The 25,902-nt window shown below is 54.1% G+C and overlaps 2 protein-coding genes across 6 annotated transcripts in view; both read right to left on the reverse strand.

Annotated features, from left to right (window-relative positions):
• LOC131591351 (SH3 and multiple ankyrin repeat domains protein 3-like) overlaps positions 1–25,902 on the reverse strand; it is a 161,916-nt gene that overhangs the window by 3,878 nt on the left and 132,136 nt on the right. The window contains 5 exon segments of the mRNA XM_058861926.1: positions 2,212–4,418; positions 4,420–4,541; positions 15,576–15,678; positions 16,924–17,051; positions 20,148–20,171. Coding sequence (XP_058717909.1) covers positions 2,212–4,418; positions 4,420–4,541; positions 15,576–15,678; positions 16,924–17,051; positions 20,148–20,171 — 2,584 coding nt within the window.
• On the reverse strand, positions 11,161–14,275 carry LOC131591355 (uncharacterized). 5 transcript variants are annotated; one of them, XM_058861935.1, is made up of 4 exons: positions 12,849–14,275; positions 12,452–12,688; positions 11,637–12,143; positions 11,161–11,318 (listed from the first exon to the last, which is right to left on the reverse strand). In XM_058861935.1, the coding sequence occupies exon 1, from the start codon at positions 14,093–14,095 to the stop codon at positions 13,178–13,180; it is 918 nt and encodes a 305-aa protein (XP_058717918.1). In that variant the 5' UTR covers positions 14,096–14,275; the 3' UTR covers positions 11,161–11,318; positions 11,637–12,143; positions 12,452–12,688; positions 12,849–13,177. The 5 variants fall into 5 exon arrangements, with proteins under 5 accessions (XP_058717918.1, XP_058717920.1, XP_058717919.1 ...); XM_058861938.1 differs by lacking the exon at positions 11,161–11,318 and adding an exon at positions 11,525–11,555 and having other exon boundaries at positions 11,637–11,748; positions 12,530–12,688; XM_058861937.1 differs by lacking the exon at positions 11,161–11,318 and having other exon boundaries at positions 11,437–11,748; positions 12,530–12,688.

A 25,902-nucleotide genomic window follows, 5' to 3' on the forward strand; every position in this document is an offset into this window, starting at 1 on the left:
TCACCACGGCGTTGTCACCACGGCGTTGTCATTGTCACCACAGCATTGTCATTGTCACCACAGCATTGTCATTGTCACAACATCATCACTGTCACCACAGCATCGTCATTGTCACTATGGCATTGTCACCACAGCGTTGTCACCACAGCATTGTCACCACGGTGTTGTCACCACGGTGTTGTCATTGTCACTATGGCATTATCACCACAGCGTTGTCATTGTCACCACGGCATCGTCATTGTCACTATGGCACTGTCATTGTCACCACAGCATTGTCATTGTCACTACAGCATTGTCACCACAGCGTTGTCACCACAGCATCGTCATTGTCACTATGGCATTGTCATTGTCACCACAGCATTGTCACCACGGCATTGTCATTGTCACCACAGCATCGTCATTGTCACTATGGCATTCTCACCACAGCGTTGTCATTGTCACCACAGCATCGTCATTGTCACTATGGCACTGTCATTGTCACCACAGCGTTGTCACCACAGCGTTGTCATTGTCACTACAGCATTGTCACCACGGTGTTGTCACCACGGCGTTGTCATTGTCACCACAGCATCGTCATTGTCACTATGGCATTCTCACCACAGCGTTGTCATTGTCACCACGGCATCGTCATTGTCACTATGGCACTGTCATTGTCACCACGGCGTTGTCACCACGGCGTTGTCATTGTCACTACAGCATTGTTACCACGCATTGTCACCACGGCATTGTCATTGTCACTACAGCATTGTCACCACGGCGTTGTCACCACGGCGTTGTCATTGTCACTACAGCATTGTTACCACGCATTGTCACCACGGTGTTGTCATTGTCACTACAGCATTGTTACCACGCATTGTCACCACAGCGTTGTCATTGTCACTACAGCACCGTCACTGTCACTATGGCATTGTCATTGTCACCACAGCACTGTCATTGTCACCACAGCATCGTTGTTGTCATCACAGCAGTGTCATTGTCATCACGGCATCGTCATTGTCACTGCGGCATTGTCATTGTCACTATGGTATTGTCACCACAGCATTGTCACCACAGCGTTGTCATTGTCACCATGGCGTCATCGTTGTCACCACGGTATTGTCGTTGTCACCATGGCGTTGTCATTGTCACCACGACATCGTCGCTACATCATCATTGTCACCACAGCCTTGTCATTGTCACCATAGCATCATCATTGTCACCACAGCCTTGTCATTGTCACCACATCATCATTGTGATGACATCATCATTGTCACAGCATCATCATCACTGTCACCTCAGCATCCTCGTGGTCACCACAGCATTGTCATTGTCACCACATTGTCATTGTCCCCACAGAGCTGTCATTGTCACCATAGCACAGCCACTGTCACCACAGCACTGTCACCACAGCATGGCCATTGTCACCACGGCATTGTCATTGTCACCACAGCACTGTCATTGTCCCCACAGCATTGTCATTGTCATTATGACATCGTCACTGTCACCACGGTATCATCATCGTCACCATGACATCATTGTCACTACGGCATTGCCATTGTCACTACGGCATCGTCACGGCATTGTCATTGTCACCACAGCACAGCCACTGTCCCCACAGAATTGTCATTGTCACCACAGCACTGTCATTGTCACCACAGCATTGTCATTGTCACAACATCATCACTGTCACCACGGCATTGTCATTGTCACCACAGCACTGTCATTGTCACCACAGCATTGTCACCACAGCATCATTGTCACCACAGCATGACCACTGTCCCCACAGCGCTGTCATTGTCCCCACAGCACGGCCACTATCACCACAGCATTGTCACCACAGCGCTGTCATTGTCACCACAGCATGGTCATTGTCCCCACAGCACAGCTACTGTCACCACAGCATTGTCACCACAGCGCTGTCATTGTCACCACAGCACGGCCACTGCCCCCACAGCGCTGTCACTGTCCCCACAGCGCTGTCACTGTCCCCACAGCGCTGCCACTGTCCCCACAGCACGGCCACTGTCCCCACAGCCGTGTCACACAGGGAGAGCAGGACACGGAGCGACGGGAAAGGCGGGACGGGGGGATCAGCCACAACCGCGACGCGCCGGGAGATCCCATCCCGCCACTCCCACCCACCTTCCCTCCCCTCCGCCGAGCTCCCGAAGCTCCGAGATGTCCCTCAAAGCCACACCCGTGTCCCCGTCCCCATCCCTGCCCGGCTCTTACCGTGCGGCCACCACCGGCGACTTCTTGCCGGGATCCAGGGCGGAGCCGGCCGGTTCCTCGCCCAAGGAGCGCGTGTCCTTGTTGAGCTGCTGCAGGCGGGAGCTCAGCTCGCTGATCACAGTCGGTTTGTCCTCTTCGGCCCCGTGGCCGGGCCTGCTCTCCATGGGGTCCCCCCATAGCTTGGACCTTCTCTGAAAGAGGTAGCGTGGCCGGGCCGCGCTGGTGGCCGCCAGCGTGGCCGCGTGGTGCTGGGAGATGAGCTCGCTGTCCGAAGACTGCTTCAAAAGTGGGTCCCTGAAAGTAACCGGCCCCTTGCTGAGCTGGGACTTGAGTTTGGGCTTTGGAGGCACTGGTGGCTTCTCGAGTAGAAAAGTTTGGCCGTCGGCGAAGGACGTGTAGGTGTCGGTGGGCTCGCCGCTCTCCGAGGACAGCGTGGACATGCTGGAGACCGTGGAGATGGTGCTCGTGGTCTCCAGGTGGTGGTCGCTGGAGCTCCTGGTGTCCACCTCTTCCACTCCCGAGTCCGCCGCCGACTCCGGGGCCGCGGGGGCGTCCGAGGGCTTCCCTGAGGGTGTCGCGCCGGGGGGAGAAGGTGCTACTGCCGCCGCCGGCAAGGACGGCGCGCCGGGCGCGGCCAGGTGGCTCACGGGGGTGCCGGGGGCGGTCACCAGCACCCCGTTGGCGAATTCGTCCGGGGGCGGCACCAACCCGATCTTGGCCAGCTCCTCGCGGGTCTCCTCGTCGCTGGAGGACAGCTGGGCCGGAGGGAGGGTCACCGTGTAGGGTTCCACCTCCTCCTCCGAGCTGCCCTGGCCCAGCGCCTTCTCCGAGGCCGGGCTGACCGGCGGCTTCCCCACGGGGCTGGGCTGGGGCTCGGCCTTGGGCGACTCGACCGGCTCGGCGCAGACCTCGGCCGCGGCCGGGCTCTCCTCTTTGATCTCCAGGCCGATCTCGTCTTGACCGTTACTGGTGGCGTGGACCATGATGAGGCCGGCGGTCTTCTGCTGCGACGTGTCCACGATGCTGATGATCATGGACTTCTTGTCCTCGGGTTTCTTCTCCTCCTTGCCCGGCGGCTCCGCGCGCACCTCGGGCTCCTTCCGCAGGGTGGCCGGAGTCCCCCAGGGGCTCTTGGTGGGGGTCAGAGCGCCGGCGTCGGTCGCCATCACCGCCTTCCCTCCGGGGGAGTAGGCGGGGGACACCAAGGCCTCCAAGTCCACCCTGTCCGGCTCTTTGGTTTGGATGTCCACAAAGAGGGGCGCGGCTCTGTCCGAGTCGGGGCTGTGGATCGGGGTGGGCGACCGGGACGGGACTTGAGAGGACAGCGCCCGTTCCCTTGCGGCCAGCGCCAGCGCCAGGGGCGAGTTGGGATCCAGGGGCTTTCCCGTCAGGGGGTGGATGAAGGTCGAGGAGGAGCCGCCGATTAATGGCTTTAAAGCTGACACGGGCGACGGCAGGAGGACGTCCCGGCTGCCCAGGAGCCGCTCGTCGATGGAGCGCGACTGCTGCAGCGACGGCATCTCGCCACCGCCTCCGCCGCCGCCGCCCGGCGCCGGCCCCTCGATGGCTCCCACCGACAGGAACACCGTGGATTTCCTCCTCTCGTCCAGCCGCCGGTCCCGGTCCTTCATGACGCCGGCGGCGATGGCGGTGGCGAAGGGGAGGCCGGCGGCTTCCACCTGAGCGATGCCGGGGTGGTGCTGGTATTCCAGGCGGTGGCTCCGGCGCGTGGGCGACGGCTCCCGGGAGGAGTAGCCGCCGGTGATGGCCAAGGCCGCCCGTTCCTGGGCGTCCTCCACCTGGAGCTGCTTCACCAGGGGACTCTTCTTCCTCTGCGGCTTGGTGGGGGCGAAGAGGCTGACGTTGAACTGGCCCATGTTGGCGTAGGGATTATCGATCACCCGGCCTTTCCTCTTCAGCTTCTCCGGCGGCGTCGCCGCCGGGCCGGGCCGGGGGATCTCGGTGGGTTCCACGGGGAGGTGGGAGGAATCCTGGAGGATGATCATGGAGCGGGCCCTCTTCTGCCGCTCGGGGTAGGGCACCGAGCCGCGCTCGTACACCTCGGCCGCCAGGTGCGGCAGCCCGTGGAGTTTGGCTTCCAAGCCCGGCTTGAAGCTGGAGCGGACGGTGTCGTAAGCCCGGCCCGGCGGCGGCGGCGGCGAGAAGGAGGGAGGGGGTCCGGTGTCGAAATAATAGGGGGAGGGGGGGCGGGGGAGGGGCGGTCTGCGGGGGAGGGGGGATGCCGTGGCCTTCCCGGACCGTGTCCGTCATGGAAGTGCTCCGCGGGAATTTCCCGTCCAGCAAGGAGGCGGCCAGCTTCTCGTCTTCCCCTGGGGAAAGAAGGAGAAGAGGAGTCAGGGAAGGGGTTGGGTGTGGCCACCCGGAAAAGGAGGGAAAGGGTGGAGTCGGGGAGGAGTTTCGGCTCTTCCCGAGGAAAACGAGGAAAAGGGCGGAGTCGGGAATGAGTTCCTTGTCTCCTCCTGGAAAACAAGGGAAAGAGCAAAGGCGGGGATGAGTTTCCGGATTCCACCTGGAGAACAAGGAAAAGGATGGAATCAGGGATGAGTTTCTGGTCTCTGGAAAACGAGGAGTCAGGAATGAGTTCCTTGTCTCCTCCTGGAAAACAAGGGAAAGAGCAAAGGCGGGGATGAGTTTCTGCTCTTCCCGAGGAAAACGAGGAAAAGGATGGAGTCGGGAATGAGTTTCTTGTTTTCCCGAGGAAAACGATGGAGTCAGGGATGAGTATCTTGTCTTCCCAAGGAAAACAAGGAAAAGAGCAAAGTCAGGGCTGAGTTTCTGGATTCCACCTGGAAAACAAGGAAAAGGATGGAGTCAGGAATGAGTTTCTTGTCTTTCCATGGAAAACAAGGAAAACTATGGAGTCAAGGATGAGTTCCTGGTTTCCAGCTGAAAAATGAGGAGAGAAGTTGTCTTCCCAAGGAAAACAAGGAAAAGGATGGAGTCAGGAATGAGTTTCTTGTCTTCCCAAGGAAAACAATGGAGACAGGGATGAGTTCCTGGTTTCCAGCTGGAAAATGAGAAGTTGAAAGTTGTCTTCCCGAGGAAAACAAGGAAAAGAGCAAAGTCAGGGAGGAGTTTCTCGTCTTCCCAAGGAAAATGATGGAATCAGGGATGAGTTTCTTGTCTTCCTGAGGAAAACAAGGAAAATGATGGAATCGGGGATGAGTTTCTCATCTTCCCAAGGAAAACGATGGAATCAGGGACGAGTTTCTCGTCTTCCCAAGGAAAACAAGGAAAATGATGGAATTGGGGATGAGTTCCTGGTTTCCAGCTGGAAAACGAGGAGAGAAGGGAAGTCAGGGATGAATTTGTTGTCTCCACATAGAAAAGAAGGAAAAGGATGGAATCAGGGATGAGTTTCTCATCTTCCCAAGGAAAACAAGGAAAACTATGGAAACAGGGAAAAGTTTCCCGTCTTCCACTGGGAAAAGAAGGAAAACAATGGAATCAGGGATGAGCTTCTTGTCTCCACCTGGAAAATAAGGAGAGCGGTGAAGAGGACATTCCCAGAGAATTCCTGGAAAAACTGGGAAGCGGCTGGGGTTGTTCCTCCCACCCCACTTCATTCCCAAGATTTTTTTTCCTCTTTCCAAGCCTCTCTTGGAAAAGGCTTGGAGCAACTTCCCAGACTGGAAGAACCAGAATTCCCAGAAAAGCTGCCCTTGGATCCTTGGAAGCCTCCGAGGCCAGGCTGGAGCGCCCCGGGATAGCGGAAGTTTTCCCATGGAAAAGCTGGGAATGGGATGAGCTTTGAGGCCACCCCCAAATCCCAACCATTCCACGATTCCACGTCAGCCACATTCCCACGGGGATCAGCTTCCCGTGGGAATTGTCTCCACCCCTTCCCGGTGACGGAAGCGCCGCCAACGTGCCAGACATCCGAGTGCCACCGGCACGGGCGCGGCTCCCGTCACACTTCCCGCTTTTCCCGAGGGCTGACATCTGTTCCCGAGCGCCAGACTGAGCCCGGCGGGGTCTAGCAGGAATTCCTGCTTTTTCAGGGAATTCTCCGAGGAGAGGATTAGCATGGAAAAGCAGGAAAAATCCGGGCTGGATTGGGATGAACTCAGGGCCTTCCCAACCCGAGATGTTCCACCATCCTAAAATCCGACCGCGCCGCGATTCCCTCCCTCCGTTCCCAGCTCATTCCCGAGCCCGGATCCGCCGTGCTCACCCCTCCTTTGGGAAAAATCCTCCTTCCCAATCCCCGCTCCGCTCTTCCCAAGCTTTCAAATCTCTCCGGAGAGGATTTGGGATTTATTTTTTTTTTAAATTTTATTTTAATTTTATTTTTGGCCTCCGGAGATTTTTTTTTCCCCTTTAGGGAAAACGCTCTTCCAGCGGCACCGAGAGGCTCCGGCAGCTCCGCCCGGAATCCGTCAGCGATTCCACCCGAGGCGGAATCCAATGGGGACAAAAGGGAGGAATTTGGCTCTGAAATTCCATCCCATGCTGTTGGTCGTGCTGGAAACTGGGCTATTTTTGGGAATCTGGGATGTGCCGTGGGAATAAAGAACCGGCAGCATGGAATAGGTTGAAAGGGAGCCTGGACAAAGCCCTGGAAAAATGGGCCTTTTCCAAGGTTTTTTTTTTGTTTCTTTTTGAAATCCCGGGAGCCGAGGCCAGCAGGGGGAATTTGGGAGGATGATCCCATCCTTGCCCTTTTTTTTTTCCCCTTGGGAATGTGGGATCCTGCGCTAGATGGAGCTGTGGAATATTCCGGGAGCAGCAGGAAGATCCCAAAAAAACCTCCCCCCCCCACCCCGTTCCTGCCTTTCTGGAGATTTCTGGGAATGGCCGGGAGGTGACACTGGGATATTTGGGAAGCTCCAAGCTCCGTCCCTGGGCCTGGAATGTCCCAGGACACGGAATGGGAAAGCTCGTCCTGGGAATGCGGTGTCCGGATGAGCTGGGGCAGGAAATCCAGTGGGAAAGGGGGATCTTCCCTCTGGAATTCTCTGGGTGTGGCTGCCGGATCGGGGTGACATTGGGATATCCAGTCCATGGATCCAGTCCTTGGATCCTGTCCTTGGATCCTGCCCCTGGATCCTGTCCTTGGATCCCGTCCATGGATCCAGTCCTTGGATCCCATCCATGGATCCTGTCCTTGGATCCCATCCTTGGATCCTGTCCCTGGATCCTGTCCTTGGATCCAGTCCATGGATCCTGTCCATGGATCCAGTCCTTGGATCCCATCCTTGGATCCTGCCCATGGATCCAGTCCTTGGATCCCATCCTTGGATCCCATCCTTGGATCCCGCCCATGGATCCAGTCCTTGGATCCCATCCTTGGATCCTGTCCTTGGATTCATTCCATGGATCCAGTCCTTGGATCCAGTCCCTGGATCCAGTCCTTGGATCCCATCCTTGGAATTTTTTGGAGGATCTTCTCTTCCATTTTTCCCTAAATGAGGGAGGGAAAACCATGGAAAAACCACATCCCGGGAATTGCCAAACGTAGGGAAAACTATGGAAAAACCAAATCCTGGGAATTGCCAAACGTAGGGAAAACCATGGAAAAACCAAATCCAAGGAATTGCTGCATGAAGGGAACACCATGGAAAAACCACATCCCAGGAATTGCCAAACGTAGGGAAAACTATGGAAAAACCAAATCCAAGGAATTGCCAAACATAGGGAAAAGCATGGAAAACCCAAATCCTGGGAATTGCCAGAAGTAGGGAAAACCATGGAAAAACCAAATCCAAGGAATTGCCAAATATCCAAATCCAAGGAATTGCCAAGGGCAGGGAATGCTATGGAAAACCAAATCCTGGGAATTGCCAGAAGTAGGGAAAAGCATGGAAAAACCAAATCCAAGGAATTGCCACATGAAGGGAAAACCATGGAAAAACCAAATCCCAGGAACTGCCAGGTGGGAGGGACACTAGGGAAAACCACATCCCAGGAATTCCGTGCCCATTCCCACCCAGCATTCCAGGCCTGGAGCAGCTGAGCCTCATCCATGGGATCATTCCCATGGAATTATCCCGGTTTTCCAGCTGCTTCCCAGCCTGGAAAAGCGGGATCTGCTTATTCCCAGCACGGATGCTCCAGAGCCGAGCTTTGTTTTCCATGGAATGCTGGGGGCTGGATCCGGTGTGGAATTTTGGGATTGGGCTCCATCCCGGCAGCAGCTGGAGCCTGGAGATGCTCCTGGAATTCCCAAGGGAATTTGGCCTCCAAAAATGTCCGGAAAGGATCCTCAAAGATCCCTAAAAAGGAGCAGATCCAGAAAATCCGTCTCTGGGATAGAATTCCCGGAGAAGTCGTGGCTGGATCCCGGGAAGTGTCCCGAGGCCAGGCTGGAGAAATCTGGGATGGAGGAATGTGCCCATGGAAGAGGTGGGAATGGGATGGGATGAAGGTCCCCAAACCATTCTGGGATTCCAGGATTCACCCCTGGATCTCAATCCCTGTTCCCTGTGTCCCGGGAAAGCCCAGGGAATCCAAACCTTCCACTTCCCGGAAAAATCCGGAATTCTGGGAGCTGCTCCAGCCTCTTGGGAAGGACGGGAGAAGTGGGATTATTCTCCTGGAAAAAGTCCCAAATGTCCTCCCATTCCCAGGAATTTCCAACCCCAAATCACCAAACCATCCCTTTGCTGTTTTCCTTGGAATTCCGGCTCTCCGCTCCCCTCAAACCTCACCCGGAACACCGGGACACCAAACTGGGATCAAATCCCGGATCTTGGGAATAAAGAGCCGGAATCCCAATGGAAAAACCGGGAAGGACCGGCAAGGATCGACTCCCAACATCCGGAACGACTTCCCTGGGAATGGGAATGACGCTCCCGGCGTAGCCTGGCAACCCCCGGAGCCATTCCTGGCGCTCCATGGAATTCATCTCCAAGGAAAACACAAAGCTCTGTGAAAAGCTCCCCGGGGCGTTGCCATAACAGCCCAAATCCCTGGAAAACCGCATTCCGCGCATTCCTGAGGGATGGAAAACGACCCCGGCGCTGCTCCCCGGGGTTGGGATGAGGGAATAATCCCAAAAAAAAAAAACCAAACCTGGAGCGGGAGGGTGAAAATTCGGGAGGGGGAAGGGGGAGGGGATTTCCATCCTGTGGAGGTTGGGAATGGGAATTTCCATCCTTTGGTGTCCAGGAATGGGAATTTCCATTTTTTTGTGTGTCCAGGGTTGGGAATCTCCATTTTTTGGTATCCAGGGTTGGGAATTTCTATCCTTTGGTGTCCAGGGTTGGGAATTTCCATTTTTTTGTGTCCAGGAATGGGAATTTCCAACCTCTCGAAGCCAAGGATGGGAATCTTTGTCCAGTGGTATCCAGGGATGGGAATTTCCATCCTTTGGTGTCCAGGGTTGGGAATTTCCAGCCTCTGGAGCCCAGGGATGGAAATTTCCATCTTTTTTTTGTGTCCAGGAATGGGAATCTCCATTTTTTGGTATCCAGGGTTTGGAATTTCCAGCCTCTGGAGCCCAGGGATGGGAATTCCCGTTCTTTGGTATCCAGGAATGGGAATTTCCATTTTCTTTTGTGTCCAGGGATGGGAATTTGCATCCTGAGGAGGTCAGGAATGGGAATTTCCATTCTTTGCTATCCAGGGATGGGAATTTCCATTTTTTTGTGTCCAGGAATGGGAATCTCCATCCTGTGGAGGCCAGGGTTGGGAATTTCCATCCTTTGGTATCCAGGGTTTGGAATTTCCAGCCTCTGGAGCCCAGGGTTGGGAATTTCCATCCTTTGGTGTCCAGGAATCGGAATCTCCATTTTTTTGTGTCCAGGGTTGGGAATTTCCATCCTTTGGTGTCCAGGAATGGGAATTTCCATTTTTTTGTGTGTCCAGGAATGGGAATTCCCATTCTTTGGTGTCCAGGGTTGGGAATTCCCATCCTTTGGTGTCCAGGGTTGGGAATTTCCATTTTTTTGTGTGTCCAGGGATGGGAATTTCCAGCCTCTGGAAGCCAGGGATGGGAATCTTTGTCCGGTGGTATCCAGGGATGGGAATTTTGGTCCTGTCATGTCCAGAGTTGGGAATTTCCATCCTTTGGTATCCAGGAATGGGAATTTCCATTTTTTTTTGTGTCCAGGAATGGAAATTCCCATACTTTGGTGTCCAGGAATGGAAATCTCCATTTTTTTGTGTCCAGGAATGGGAATTTCCATTTTTTTTGTGTCCAGGAATGGGAATTTCCATCCTTCAGTGTCCAGGAATGGGAATTTCCATCCTCTGGAAGCCAGGGATGGGAATTCCCTGTCCTGTTGTGTTCAGGGACAGGAATTCCCATCCTCTGGAACCCAGGGTTGGGAATCTCCAATTTTCCGAGTCCAGGAATGGGAATCTCCATCCTCTGGAACCCAGGGTTGGGAATCTCCAATTTTCCAAGTCTAGGAATGGGAATCTCCATCCTCCAGCACCCGGGATGGGCTCGGAATTCCCAGAAAAGCTGCGGCTGCCCCTGGAAGCGCCCTGGGATAGCGGGAAGCACCCCTGCCCTTGGAATGGGCCGGAATTAGGGAATCTCCAAGATCCCACCTAAACCATTCCAGGATTCCACCCCCGGATGTGAACTCCAGGAACGCTTCCCATCCCCCCCCCAATATTCCCAAAAAATCCCTCCCATCCCTCTGGAATTCTGTCCGGGAGCCATGGCAGCTCCGCAGGCTCCGGAGCGTTTTTAACTCCGCTGCCGGGAGCAGATGGCGCCGGCAGAAATCTTGGAAGTCTGACAGGAATTTTCTTCCCTCCCCTTCCCCCCCCCACTCCTTCCCATTTTCCTCCAAATATTCCGCCCATTCCCGCTTTTTTTTCTTTCCCAGCCAGCCGGGGGTTAACCATCTCCATCCCGGGAATTTTTCCTGGAATCTTTGAATTTTTTTCTCCCACATTTTTTTCCCAGCCAGCCATGAGTTAACCACACTTTTCTGGGAATTTTTCCTGGAATTTCTGATTTTTGTCTCCCTCTTTTTCTTTCCCAGTCAGCCAAGGGTTAACCACATTTTTCTGGGAATTTTTCCTGGAATCTTTTTGATCTTTTCTCCCATTTTTTTCCCCCCAGTCAGTCAAGGGTTAACCATCTCCATCCCGGGAATTTTTCCTGGAATCTTTGCTCTTTTCTCCCTCTTTTTTTCCCCAGCCAGGCAAGGGTTAACCACACTTTTCTGGGAATTTTTCCTGGAATTTCTGTTTCTTTTCTCCCTCTTTTTCTTTCCCAGTCAGCCAAGGGTTAACCACATTTTTCTGGGAATTTTTCCTGGAATCTTTTTGGTCTTTTCTCCCATTTTTTTCCCCCCAGTCAGTCAAGGGTTAACCATCTCCATCCCGGGAATTTTTCCCAGAATCTTTGATCTTTTCTCCCTCTTTTTCTTTCCCAGCCAGCCAAGGGTTAACCACACTTTTCTGGGAATTTTTTCCTGGAATTTCTGATTTTTTTCTCCCACTTTTTTTTTCCCAGCCAGCCAAGGGTTAACCACCTCCATCCCGGGAATTTTTCCTCGAATCTTTGATTTTTAATCCCAATCTTTTTTTCCCAGTCAGCCAAGTGTTAACCGCCTTTTTCCGGGAATTTTTCCTGGAATATTTTTCACCTTTTCTCCCACTTTTTTTTCCCCAGTCAGTCAAGGGTTAATCACCTTTTCCCGGGAATTTTTCCTGGAATCTTTGAGGTTTTTCTCCCACTTTTTTTTCCCAGTCAGCCAAGAGTTAACCACCTCCATCCCGGGAATTTTTCCTGGAATCTTTCATTTTTAATCCCATTCTTTTTTTTCCCAGTCAGTCAAGGGTTAACCATCTCCATCCCGGGAATTTTTCCCAGAATCTTTGATCTTTTCTCCCTCTTTTTCTTTCCCAGCTAGCCAAGGGTTAACCACACTTTTCTGGGAATTTTTCCTGGAATTTCTGATTTTTTTCTCCCTCTTTTTTTTCCCAGTCCGCCAAGAGTTAACCACCTCCATCCCGGGAATTTTTCCTGGGATCTTTGATTTTTAATCCAAATCTTTTTTCCAGTCAGCCAAGGGTTAACCACACTTTCCTGGGAATTTTTCCTGGAATCTTTGCTCTTTTCTCCCTCTTTTTTTTCCCAGTCAGCCAAGGGTTAACCACCTTTTCCCGGGAATTTTTTTTGGAATCTTTGAGGTTTTTCTCCCACTTTTTTTCCCCGGTCAGCTAAGGGTTAACCACACTTTTCTGGGAATTTTTCCTGGAATCTCTGATTTTTTTCTCCCACTTTTTTCCCAGTCAGCCAAGGGTTAACCACACGTTTCTGGGAATTTTTCCCGGAATCTTTGATCTTTTCTCCCTCTTTTTTTTCCCCAGCCAACCAAGAGTTAACCACCTTTTTCTGGGAATTTTTTCCTGGAATTTCTGATTTTTTTCTCCCTCTTTTTCTTTCCCAGCCAGCCAAGGGTTAACCACCTCCATCCCGGGAATTTTTCCTCGAATCTTTGATTTTTAATCCCAATCTTTTTTTTCCAGAGAGCCAAGGGTTAACCACCTCCATCCCGGGAATTTTTCCTGGAATCTTTTTGATCTTTTCTCCCTCTTTTTTTTTCCCAGCCAGCAGGGGGTTAACCACACTTTTCTGGGAATTTTTCCTGGAATCTTTGATTTTTTCCTCCCTCTTTTTTTTTCCCTGCCAGCCAAGGGTTAACCACCTCCATCCCGGGAATTTTTCCTGGAATCTCTGATTTTTTTCTCCCTCTTTTCCTTTCCCATCCAGCCAAGGGTTAACCACCCCCATCCCAGGAATTTTCCCCTCCCCAACCGGAATCTTCCTGATTTTTCCTCCCCGGGGAACCCACAGCGCTGCCAAAATCCTCCAACCCCATCTGCGAGCGTTTCTTCCCTAAAAAAACCCCCAAAATTCCCAAAAATTCCCCATCCCAGCTTTTTCCTGCTTTTTCCATCTCCTTCCCGGCCCGTGCGGGGATTTTTGGGATGCGCAGCTCCCGGCCGTGGGCGTGGAATGTCATCCCAAGGATTTCTAATTCCAGCCCCGTCCCTCCCTCTCCGCCTCTTTTCCCATCCCCGTTTTCCTGGAATTCCACGGGTTCCATCCCGCAGCTCCTGCGGCTTCGGGGGTTGGGTCCCCTCCTTTCCATGGATCCTGGAATGGGATTTTTTTTTTTTCCCTGGATTTTTTTTTTTTTTTTTTTTTCCCGGGAATCTCCTGATGGAGATTTGAGGAATGGTTTTTATCCCATTTTTTTTTTGTTTGTTTGTTTTCCCCCCCGGGGGGGTTTTGGTTGGGAATTGCTGGGAAGCTCAGGGATAACCGGGATGAGCTGGGAATTCCCGTGGGGGTACGAGCACAGAATTCCCAAATTATTGTGGGTGGGAAAGAATTCCAAGACCGCTGAGTCCAAGCTGAGCCCAATCCCAGCCCTGAGTGGAATTCCAGGAATTCCTTGGATTCCTCCAAACCTCCCCTGCCGAGGCCTGAGCGCTTTTTCCATGGAAAAATTCCCAAAAATCCCATCCCAGCCTCCCCTGGGCCAGGCTGGGGCCCTTCCCGAGGCGCTGCCGGAATTCCGTGGGAAGGATTCCAGAATTCCGGAATTCTGGCTGGGAAAGACCTCAAAGCCCATCCACTTCCAAGCCCTGGACAATTCCCACCATCCCAGGCTGCTCCAAGCTTTTCCTTGGACATTCCCGGGATCCAGGGGCAGCCCCAGCTGCTCTGGGAATTCCATTCCAGCCGGGAATTCCCAATTCCCAAATTCCCCTTTTCCAATCTGGATCCATTCCCTGTGTCCTGTCCCTCCAGGCCTTTCCCAAATCCCGGCTCTCCTGGAGCCTCTGGAATGTTCTGGAAGCTCTCCCTGGATCCTTCCCTTCTCCGGAGGAATATTCCCAGTTTTCCCAGCCTGGCTCCAGCCCTTGGAGAATTCCATGGATTCATTCCCAGATCCCTTTCCAAACCATTCCCGGCTGCACCGGCCCTTGAGCCGCTCCTTTCCCAAAGCCTCTTCCCAAAGTTTCCGACCCAGAAACTCCGGAAAAGCTTCGGGAATCTCCTGGATCCTCCTCATTCCAAGGGCACCGGGGCAGGATCCACTTCCCAGACCGAAATATGGGATAAACCCGGATAAAAATCCCGGGATAAAAAAATCCCAGGATAAAAATCCCAGGATAAAAAAATCCCAGGATAAAAATTCCAGCATAAAAATCCCAAGATAAAAATCCCAGGATAAAAAATCCTGGGATAAAAATCCCGGTTTCCCTCTGGATCACGGCAGGTTTGGGAATGCTGGGATGGGATTTCTCCGTGGCCACACACGGATCCGTCCTCTGCATCCCAAGGATCCCATCTCATCCCAGCTCTTCCAAGACATTGGGAACGTCTTTCCCGCAGAATTCCCGGCACAATCCCTGAAATTCCCGATTTTCCTTTTGTTTTTAGGACCAAGGACCAGGTTTGGGATCGGTGGCACCAAAAAAAATCTGGAATGGAGTCAAGGATTCCCAGGGATGGATTTTGGGATTGGTGACACCAAAAAAATCCTGGAATGTGACCAAGGAATTCCCAGGGATGGATTTTGGGATTGGTGGAACCAAAAATCTTTGGGAACAGAGTGAAGGATCCACCAGAGATGGTTTTGGGATTGGAAACTCCAGAATTTTTTTGGGATAAGCTCAAGGATTCACAGGGATTGGATTTTGGGATTTGGTGGCACCAAAAACTTTCTGGAATTGGTTCAAGGAATTTCCAGAGATGGATTTTGGGATTGGTGACACCAAAAAAATCCTGGAATGGGCTCAAGGATTCCCAGGAATGGATTCTGGGATTGGTGGAACCAAAAAAATTCTGGAATGGAGTCAAGGATTCCCAGGAATGGATTCTGGGATTGGTGGAACCAAAAAAATTCTGGAATGGAGTCAAGGAATTCCCAGGGATTGGATTTTGGGATTTGGTGGCACCAAAAATCTTTGGGAATAGAGTAAAGTTTTGGGATTGGAGACTCCAGAAATCTTTTGGGATAAGCTCAAGGAATTCCCAGAGATGGATTTTGGGATTGGTGGCACCAGAAATCTTCGGGAACACAGCGAAGTTTTGGGATTGGAGACTCCATAAATTTTTTGGGATAAGCTCAAGGATCCCGCACATCCCGGTGCCTCCTCCAGACCTCGTCCTGCTCCTCCCGAGCCCCAGCTCCGGCATTCCCGCTTCCAGAGCCGCCATTCCCACCAGGAACGCCTGTGGCTGAGCCGGTTTGGGAATTCCCGGAATTCCCTCCCAAAATTCCCTCCCGGAATCCTCCAGGACCAGGCATCCCTCCGAGCCGCAATTCCACGGAATTCCGTGGGATACTCCAAAATCCGCTTCCCACGGGGACCCTCCCTCCCCATTCCCGAGGGATTCTCCTGGGTTTTTTCCTCACCGACAGACTTGGTCCGTGGAATTCCCTTCCGGAGGGACACGTGGGGCTTCTCCGTTCCCGCCAGGACCCCGGGATGCGCCATTCCCTGCCGCTCAAACAGGGACTGGAAGGGAAAAACAGGGAATTCCCAGTCCGGATGCTGCCGGGAGGCCGCGACGTTCCCGGCCGGAATTCCCGGGGCGGGAAAACGGGAGCTCTTCCCAGCGGGATGGGCCCGGCCCGGCCTTCAGCTTCCCGCTGCTCCGCCCCGTGGGATTCCAAACTTTGGGATAATTCCCGTCCCAACTCCCCGCCTGCAGCATTCCCGGAACAATCCCGAGCCCCTTCATCCTCCTCGGAGAATTCCGGCAGAATTCTGGCAGAATTCCGGCAGAATTCCAGCAGAATTCCAGAATTCCAGCAGAATTCCGGCAGAATTCCGGCAGAATTCCAGCAGAATTCCGGCAGAATTCCAGCCCGGCTCTCCGGGCTCCTCCAGAGCTGCTCTTCCACAGCTTTCCCTGGGAAATCCAAGCGGATTCCCGGGAATTCCGCTCCTCATTTCCGGGAATTCCAATCTCCTTTCCGGCAGAATTCCACTCCCCATTCCCGGGAATTCCACTCCCCATTCCCGGGAATTCCAATCCCCTTTCCTGGGAATTCCACTCCCCATTCCCAGGAATTCCACTCCTCATTCCTGGGAATTCCACTCCCCATTCCTGGGAATTCCACTCCCCATTCCTGGGAATTCCACTCCCCATTCCTGGGAATTCCAATCCCCATTCCCGGGAATTCCACTCCTCTTTCCTGGGAATTCCACTCCCCATTCCTGGGAATTCCAATCCCCTTTCCTGGGAATTCCACTCCCCATTCCCAGGAATTCCACTCCCCATTCCTGGGAATTCCAATCCCCATTCCCTCCCCTCCCTCTCCCTCATTCCCGGCCGCCATTCCCGGTGGGATTCCCTCTGGCTCACATTGATCTCCTCACTGAGATCCTCCGGATCCTTCCCAGCCCTCTCCTTCCATTCCTGGGAATTCCGACTTCCACACCCCCATTCCCACGGAATTCCTGGGAATTCCTGCCAGTCTCACACTGATCTCGGCCGGGGTGACCCTGTGGATCCCATTCCCCCATTCCACATTCCCCCATTCCCATGGAATTCCCGGGAATTCCCGCCAGGCTCACACTGATCTCAGCTGGGGTGATCCTGTGATCCCATTCCCCCATTCCACACCCCCATTCCCATGGAATTCCCGGGAATTCCCTCTGGCTCACACTGATCTCAGCCGGGGTGATCCTGTGATCCCATTCCCCCATTCCACACCCCCATTCCCACGGAATTCCCGGGAATTCCCTCTGGCTCACACTGATCTCGGCCGGGGTGATCCTGCGGCTCGTCGGGCGCTGTTTCACCGTGGCCGCTCTGGAATCGGCCTCCACCAGCTCCGCCCGCAGCGCCGGCTCCGCCGCCGCCAGGATCTCATCCAGCTTCTCTGCAATCCAAGGAAAAACAGCCGGGATCAGCCGGGATCAGCCGGGATCAGCCGGGATCAGCCAGGATCAGCCGGGATCAGCTGGGATCAACCGGGATCAGCCGGGATCAGCCGGGATCAGCCGGGATCCTTCCCACCGCTCCTCTCCAAAGAAAACTGGGATCAGCCGGGATCCTTCCCTCCCCACTGCTCATCCCAGGATCCTTCCCGCTGCTCCTCTCCAAGGAAAACCAGGATCAGCCGGGATCAGCTGGGATCAACCGGGATCAGCCAGGATCAGCCGGGATCCTTCCCTCCCTGCCTCTCATCCCGGGATCCTTCCTGCTGTTTCTCTCCAAGGAAAACTGGAATCAGCTGGGATCAGCTGGGATCAGTCGGGATCAGATGGGATCCTTCCGTCTCCACCCCTCATCCCGGGATCCTTCCTGCTGCTTCTCTCCAAGGAAAACCGGGATCAGCCGGGATCAGCTGGGATCAGCCGGGATCCTTCCCACCACTCCTCTCCAAGGAAAACCGGGATCAGCTGGGATCAGCCAAGATCAGCCGGGATCCTTCCCTCCCCACCCCTCATCCCGGGATCCTTTCTGCCGCTCCTCTCCAAGGAAAACCAGGATCAGCTGGGATCAGCCGGGATCAGCCGGGATCAGCTGGGATCCTTCCCTTCCCACCCCTCATCCCGGGATCCTTTCCGGCGCTCCTCTCCAAGGAAAACTGGGATCAGCCGGGACCAGCCGGGATCAGCCAGGATCAGCTGGGATCAGCTGGGATCAGCCGGGATCCTTCCCACCGCTCCTCTCCAAGGAAACCCGGGATCCACTGGGATCAGCCAGGATCAGCCGGGATCAGCTGGGATCAGCCGGGATCAACCGGGATCCTGCCCACTGCTCCTCTCCAAGGAAAACCAGGATCAGCTGGGATCAGCCGGGATCAGTCGGGATCCTTCCCTCCCCACCCCTCATCCCGGGATCCTTCCCGCCGCTCCTCTCCCCTCCCAGCGCTTTTCCATGGATTTGGAGGATGTTCCCACCCCACGGATGCGCCACATTCCCAATTCCTCCCGGATTTGGGGTATTCGGGATCAGCCGAGTCCGGCCAGGAGGGTGGGAAATCCCGGGAATTCCGGGACATGGAGATGTCCGTGGGAGCCACGAGGCTCCGGCACATCCGGAGTTTATTTGGGATAAACCGGGATATTCCCGGCCGGAACGGACTCGGCTCCTTGAATGATCCCAAATTTCCGTGTCCGGGCCGGGATCCGGTGCCCACGGAGATCGGGAATATCGGGAGAGCCGCTCAGGGAATTCCCAGCTCCGGGATCCATCCATTTATCCCTGGGGAACACCGGGATCCGTTCCCTCGGGAATCGCAGGGATATGGGAAGGGGCAGGAGGATTCATTCCCATGGATCCCTCCGGAGCCTCTGGAATTCCGGGAATGGGAATCTGGGGCTCAGATCCAGGTGGATCCGAATCCCAAATTCCCGTCCCGGCTCCAGCCGTGTCCGGGTGGGAATTGCTCCTGGGATTCTCCCGGAGCCCGGCTGGTGCTTCCATGGAATTGTGGAATCATGGAATGCTCTGGGTGGGAAGGAACTTAAAGCTGATCCCATTCCATGAGACTCCTTCCCGTTATCCCGGATTTCTCCAGCCTGGCCTCGGACATTCCCAGGATCCAGGGGCAGCCCCAGCTGCTCTGGGAATTCCATTCCAGCCGGGAATTCCCAATTCCCAAAATCCCACCCCCATCTCCCCTTTCCCAGGGAATTCCCTCCATTCCCAGCTCTCCCAGCCTGGCATTGGATCCAAAGGAATTTTGGGATCCAGGGGTTTCCCTGGGAATCTCAGCACTGCAGGAAGGGTCTCCCTTCCCTTTTCCAGCCCCAACTTCCAGAAAAATCCCTCGGGATGGACCCGGAGCCTCCCAAATCCCGGAATGGTTTGGGATGGGATCCAGGGAGCTTCAATCCCATCCCATTCCAATCCCACCATCCCAGGCTGCTCCAACCCTTCCTTGGACATTCCCGGGATCCAGGGGCAGCCCCAGCTGCTCTGGGAATTCCATTCCAGCCGGGAATTCCCAATTCCCAAATTCCCCTTTCCCAATCTGGAGCCGTTCCCTGTGTCCTGTCCCTCCAGGCCTTTCCCAAATCCCGGCTCTCCTGGAGCCCCTGGAATGTTCTGGGAGCTTTCCCGGGAATCTTCTCCTCCCCCCGGGAAGATCCATCCCAGGAATCCCTGGGAAGATTTTCCGGATGCGTGGGATCCTCTGGATCTGCCCGATCCAGGGAAAGGTTGGGAAGATCCCTCAGCTGCTTCCCAGGGAAATTCCCAATGGATCTTCCCGGCTGGAAGAGCAGATCCCACATTCCAGGGGGGCGGAAAAGTGGGAATGGGAACCACCAGGACAGGAAATCCCAGATCGGAAAATCCCAGGATTTTCAGGGAAGGCACCTCCAATCCCACCCTGATCCAACCTTTCCATCCAAAACTTCCCGGTTTTCCTGTGGCCCCTCACGCCACATCCTCAGGGTGGGAATATCGGGATAATCCCCATGGGTCCGCCAGGAATATCGGGATCAATGGCATGGATCCACCGGGATAAATCCCAGGATTTTCCAGGAATATCAGGATAAATCCCAGGATTTGTCAGGAATATCAGGGTAAATCCCAGGATTTGCCAGGAATACCGGGATAAATCCCTGGATTTGTCAGGAGAGGCTTTGGCATTTTTGGGATAAATCCAGACACCGCCATTCCCGAGGATTCCACACGGGACACTCCCGGAGCTGGGATCACCCCTGGGAATTTTGGGTTGGGAATTTTGGGATAAAGGATGCAGCAGAATCCAGTTCCAATTCCCGGCATTCCAATTCCAGGCATTCCAATTCCCGGAATTCCAATTCCCGGCATTCCAATTCCTACCGGAGCAGCTCCAGGACACCGGAGCCCATCCCGAATTCCCAAATTCCGGCGGAATTCCCCCGGGAACAGCCACCCTCGGGATACCGGGATTCCCGCCCCCCCTCCCACCCGGCTTTGGATCCCGCTGGAATTTGGCGGGAAGAGGCGGAATCCCGGGAATTTCGCTTTCACTCACCCCCTTTCCTTCTCCTCATGGAGGCTTGGAATGGGAAACAAAACACAAAATCAGCGGCACGGAACAATTCCCGCCCCCATTCCCAAAATTCCGGCCGGGGCATCCCGGAATTCCAGACTTTATCCATCGGGATCGCTCCCCCCCCCCCCGGCCCGCAGGGATTTGGGATTGATCCCAACTCCAGGATCATCCCTCGATCTCCTGGTGGATCCAGGCTGGATCCTGCTGGGGATCGGCTGGAATTCCATCCCGAGGAATTCCATCCCAAGGAATTCCACCCCGTCCAATCCCAGGGCAATTCCCTGCATCCAAATCCCTGGATTTCGGCACGGGAGGGATCCCGGAGCATCCCAGGGGGTGGGAATGGCAAGGAAAAGGTCGGGAAGGGCACAGGGGGTGTTCGGGATCCATGGAAAAGGGAGCGGGAATTCCTTTGGGAATTTCTTTGGGAATTTCTCTTTCCCTGGCGGTTTTTTTGGGAAGGAGAGCGGCTCCGAGCAGAATCCCGGGAATGCCGATCCACAGGAAAACCTGGAGCGAAGGATGGGAAGAGGACGGATCCCTCGTTTTCCCTGGAATGGCTTCAGCCCCTCCCTCGATCCGGTGGGAATGAGCGCTGAAATTCCCGGGAAAAATCTTCGGGATTGTGGGATCGGAGCTGGAGCCGCCTCCGGATCCTTCTCCTGGGATCGCTGCTCCCAATCCCGCTCCGGGAAAACCGGGAATGGCGGTGGAAAGAGGAACCCCGGGATCCGGGATGGGGAAAAAAAGTGGGAAAAAGGAGCCGTTCCCGGCAAAAAAAAGCCGCTGGATTGGGAATAACGGTCTGGAAGCGCCGGGAATTCCAGGGTGGGAATTCCAGGGTGGGAATCCAGAGGCTCGGGATGAAATAAATCCCGGATGATCCAGGCTTGGAATGTTGGGATCTGTCCCGACCCCGCGGGGAGCGGGAAAAGGCTCGGAAAAGCGGGAAGGGAACGGGAAAAAAACCAGGGATGGGTTGGGAAAGAGGGAGAGGAAAACGGAGAGCTTGGGAAAAGCGGGAATTAAAAAAAGAAGGAGGGAATGGAAAACTGGGAGAGCACGGAAAACCGGGAAGAGCTTGGAAAAACCACGGAGGGTTTGGAAAACCGGGAAGGGCATGGAAAAACCAGGGAGAACATGGAAAAACAGGGAGAGCATGGAAAATCGGGAAGGGCTTGGAAAACCGGGAAGAGCTTGGAAAATCAGGAAGGGCATGGAAAAAACCAGGAAGAACATGGAAAACCAGGGAGAGCTTGGAAAATCAGGGAGAGCATGGAAAAACAGGGAAGAGCATGGAAAATCATAAGGAATGGAAAACCAGGAAGGGTTTGGAAAACTGGGAAGGGCTTGGAAAGCCGGGAAGGGCATGGAAAAATCAGGGAGAACATGGAAAACCAGAAAAAACATGGAAAACCAGGAATAACATGGAAAACCAGGAAGGGCTTGGAAAACCAGGAAGAACATGGAAAACCAGAAAAAAACATGGAAAAACCAGAAAAACATGGAAAACCAGGAAGAGCTTGGAAAAACCTGGGAGAGTGTGGAAAACCAGGAAGGGCATGGAAAACCAGAAAAAAACATGGAAAACCAGGAATAACATGGAAAACAGGGAGAGCATGGAAAATCAGGAAGAGCTTGGAAAAACAGGAAGGGCTTGGAAAAACCATGGAATAACATGGAAAACAGGGAGAGCTTGGAAAACCAGAAGGAATTAAAAAAGAGGGAGGGCATGGAAAAAACCAGGAAGAACATGGAAAACCAGGAAGGGCTTGGAAAACCAGGAAGAGCTTGGAAAACAGGGAGGGCTTGGAAAAAACATGGAAAGCTTGGAGAACAGGGAGGGCTTGGAAAAAACATGGAAAGCTTGGAAAACCAGAAGGATGGAAAACCAGGAAAAGCGTGGAAAACCAGGAAGGGCATGGAAAAACCAGGGAAAACGTGGAAAATGGGGAGGGCTTGGAAAACTGGGAAGAGCATGGAAAACTGGGAAGAGCTTGGAAAACCGGGAAGAGCGTGGAAAACAGGGAAAGCATGGAAAACCAAGGAAAACCATGGGAAACATGGAAAGCCGTGGAAAACACGGAAAACCATGGAAAAACCAGGGGGAAGGTGGGATCCTGCTGAGGCTCCAGGGTGCCACGGCCACATTCCCACATGGAAAATCCCAAATTCCCACGGGAGCCGGGAATTTCCCGGGAATTGGGATCCCTCCGGGGATGAAGCGCCAGCGGATCCGGGAAAAGGGAAGGGATGGAGAAAGATGGGATCCTGCCCCTCCCGGAGGCCAGGAGGGCTGGGAAAAACAAGGAATTCCGGCGGCGGGAAGCGGGGAATGGGGAGGATTTCAGGGAATCTGGGAATGTGGAGTGGGATGGGAAAGCAGCCGGGAATGTGGGAGTGGCAGCGGGATGGGGGGGATGGAGAAATCCTGGAGCGATCCTGGAATTCCAGAGCTCTCCCGGGGCTCTCTTGGAGCTCTCCTGGATCTATCCTGGAGATCTCCTGGAGTTTTCTTGGAATTCCAGAGTTCTCCTGGAATTCTGGAGCTCTCCTGGAATTCCAAAGCTCTCCCAGAGCTCTCATGGATCTATCCTGGAGATCTCCTGGGGTTTTCTTGGAATTCCAGAGTTCTCCTGGAATACTGGAGCTCTCCTGGAATTCCAAAGCTCTCTTGGGACTCTCTTGGTGCTCTCCTGGAGTCCTCTTGGAATCCTGGAGCTCTCCTGGAATTCTGGAGCTCTCCTGGAATTCCAAAGCTCTCTCAGGGCTCTCTTGGAGCTCTCCTGGAGTTCTCTTGGAATTCTGGAGCTCTCCTGGAATTCCAAAGCTCTCCCGGGACTCTCTTGGAGCTCTCCTGGAGCTCCCCTGGAGTTCTCTTGGAATTGTGGAGCTCTCCTGGAATTCCAGAGCTCTCTCGGGGCTCTCCTGGCAGGGTTTGGGATCTGCCCGGAGATGGGAAATAAAAACCTGGGAATGCCGGGTGTGGGAAAGGAGGGAGAGGAGAGAGGTGAGGAGCAGGGAAAGGAGCTGGGAATGGAAATGGGAATGGAGCTGGAATAGGGAATGGAACAGGAATAGGGAATGGAGCTGGGAATGGAGCAGGAGCAGGGAATGGAACAGGAATAGGGAATGGAACAGGAATAGGGAATGGAGCAGGGAAATGAGCTGGGAATGGAGCAGGGAATGGAGCAGGGAATGGAGTGAGGAAGGTGAGGAGAGGAGCGGGGAAGAGGAGCAGGAGGAGCCGGAGCAGGGAATGGAGCAGGATCAGGGAGAGGATCAGGGAATGGAGCAGGATCAGGGAATGGAACAGGGAATGGAGATGGGAATGGAGCAGCGGGAAAAGGGAATGGAGCAGGAATAAGGAATGGAGCAGGGAATGGAGATGGGAAAGGAGCAGGAAAAGGGAAAGGAACAGGAACAGGGAATGGAACAGGGAAAGGAGCCGGGAAAGCAGCAGGGAAAGCAGCGGGATCAGGGAAAGGAGCAGGGAAAGGAGATGGGAATGGAACAGGAACAGGGAAGGGATCAGGGAATGGAGCAGGGAAAGGAGCGAGGAAAGTGAGGAGAGGAGCAGGCAATGGAGCAGGGAATGGATGGGAACAGGGAATGCATCAAGGAAAGGGAAAGGATCAGGGAATGGAGCAGGAACAGGGAATGGAACAGGAATAGGGAATGGAGCAGGGAATGGAGATGGGAATGGAGCAGGGAATGGAGTGAGGAAGGTGAGGAGAGGAGCAGGAGGAGCCAGAGCAGGGAAAAGAGCTGGGAAGAGAGGAACAGGGAATGGATCAGGGAATGGAGCTGGGAATGGAGATGGTAATGGAGCAGGAATAGGGAATGGAGCAGGGAATGGAGCAGGAATAGAGCTGGGAATGGAGCTGGGAATGGAGCAGGAGCATGGAATGGATCAGGGAACGGAGCAGGAATGGAGTGAGGAAGGTGAGGAGAGGAGCAGGAGGAGCCGGAGCAGGGAAAGGACATGGGAATAGGGAGAGGAACAGGGAATGGATCAGGGAATGGAGCTGGGAATGGAGCAGGAGCAGGGAGAAAAGCAGGAATAGGGAAAGGAGCAGGGAAAGGGAAAGGATCAGGGAATGGAGCAGGAGCAGGGAATGGAGCAGGAATAGGGAATGGAGCAGGGAATGGAGATGGGAATGGAGCAGGGAATGGAGCAGGAATAAGGAATGGAACAGGAATAGGGAATGGAACAAGAATAGGGAATGGAGCAGGGAAATGAGCTGGGAATGGAGAGGAGCAGGGAGAGGAGCAGGAGGAGCCGGAGCAGGGAATGGAGCAGGGAATGGAGCTGGGAATACGGAGAGGAACAGGGAACGAAACAGGAATAAGGAATGGAGTAGGGAATGGAGCAGGAACAGGGAAAGGAGCAGGAATAGGGAAAGGAGCAGGGAAAGGAGCGGGATCAGGGAAAGGAGCAGGGAATGGAGCAGGGAAAGGGAAAGGAGCTGGGAATGGAGCAGGGAATGGAGTGAGGAAGGTGAGGAGAGGAGCAGGAGGAGCCGGAGCAGGGAAAAGAGCTGGGAAGAGAGAGAGGAACAGGGAATGGATCAGGGAATGGAGCTGGGAATGGAGCAGGAGCAGGGAGAAGAGCGGGGAAAGGGAAAAGATCAGGGAATGGAGCAGGAGCAGGGAATGGAGCAGGGAATGAATCAGAAATAGGGAATGGATCAGGGAATGGAGCTGGGAATGGAGCAGGAGCAGGGAGAGGAGTAGGGAATGGAGCAGGAACAGGGAATGGAACAGGGAAAGCAGCCGGGAAAGCAGCAGGGAAAGCAGCGGGATCAGGGAAAGGAGCAGGGAAAGGAGATGGGAACGGAACAGGAATAGGGAATGGAACAGGAATAGGGAATGGAGCAGGGAATGGAGCAGGGAATGGAGTGAGGAAGGTGAGGAGAGGAGCGGGGAGAGGAGCAGGAGGAGCCGGAGCAGGGAAAGGAGATGGGAATGGAACAGGAATAGGGAATGGAACAGGAACAGGGAAGGGATCAGGGAATGGAGCAGTGAAAGGAGCGAGGAAAGTGAGAAGAGGAACAGGGAATGGAGCAGGGAATGGATGGGAACAGGGAATGCATCAAGGAAAGGGAAAGAATCAGGGAATGGAGCAGGGAAAGGGAAAGGAGCTGGGAATGGAGTGAGGAAGGTGAGGAGAGGAGCAGGAGGAGCCGGAGCAGGGAATGGAGCAGGGAATGGAGATGGGAATACGGAGAGGAACAGGGAACAAAACAGGAATAAGGAATGGAGTAGGGAATGGAGCAGGAACAGGGAAAGGAGCAGGAGATGGGAAAGCAGCAGGGAAAGGAGCGGGATCAGGGAAAGGAGCCGGGAATGGAGCAGGGAAAGGGAATGGAGCTGGGAATGGAGATGGGAATGGAGCTGGAACAGGTAATGGAGCAGGATCGGGGAATGGAGCAGGGAAAGGGAAAGGAGCAGGGAATGGAGCAGGGAAAGGGAATGGAGCAGGAACAGGGAATGGATCAGGGAATGGAGTGAGGAAGGTGAGGAGAGGAGCAGGAGGAGCCGGAGCAAGGAAAAGAGCTGGGAAGAGAGAGAGGAACAGGGAATGGATCAGGGAATGGAGCTGGGAATGGAGCAGGAGCAGGGAGAAAAGCAGGAATAGGGAATGGAGCAGGGAAATGGAAAGGATCAGGGAATGAAGCAGGAGCAGGGAATGGATCAGGGAATGGAGATGGGAATGGAGCAGGAGCAGGGA

The sequence above is a fragment of the Poecile atricapillus genome, chromosome W (genome assembly GCF_030490865.1).
Source record: "Poecile atricapillus isolate bPoeAtr1 chromosome W, bPoeAtr1.hap1, whole genome shotgun sequence".
Classification (NCBI taxonomy): Eukaryota; Metazoa; Chordata; class Aves; order Passeriformes; family Paridae; genus Poecile; species Poecile atricapillus.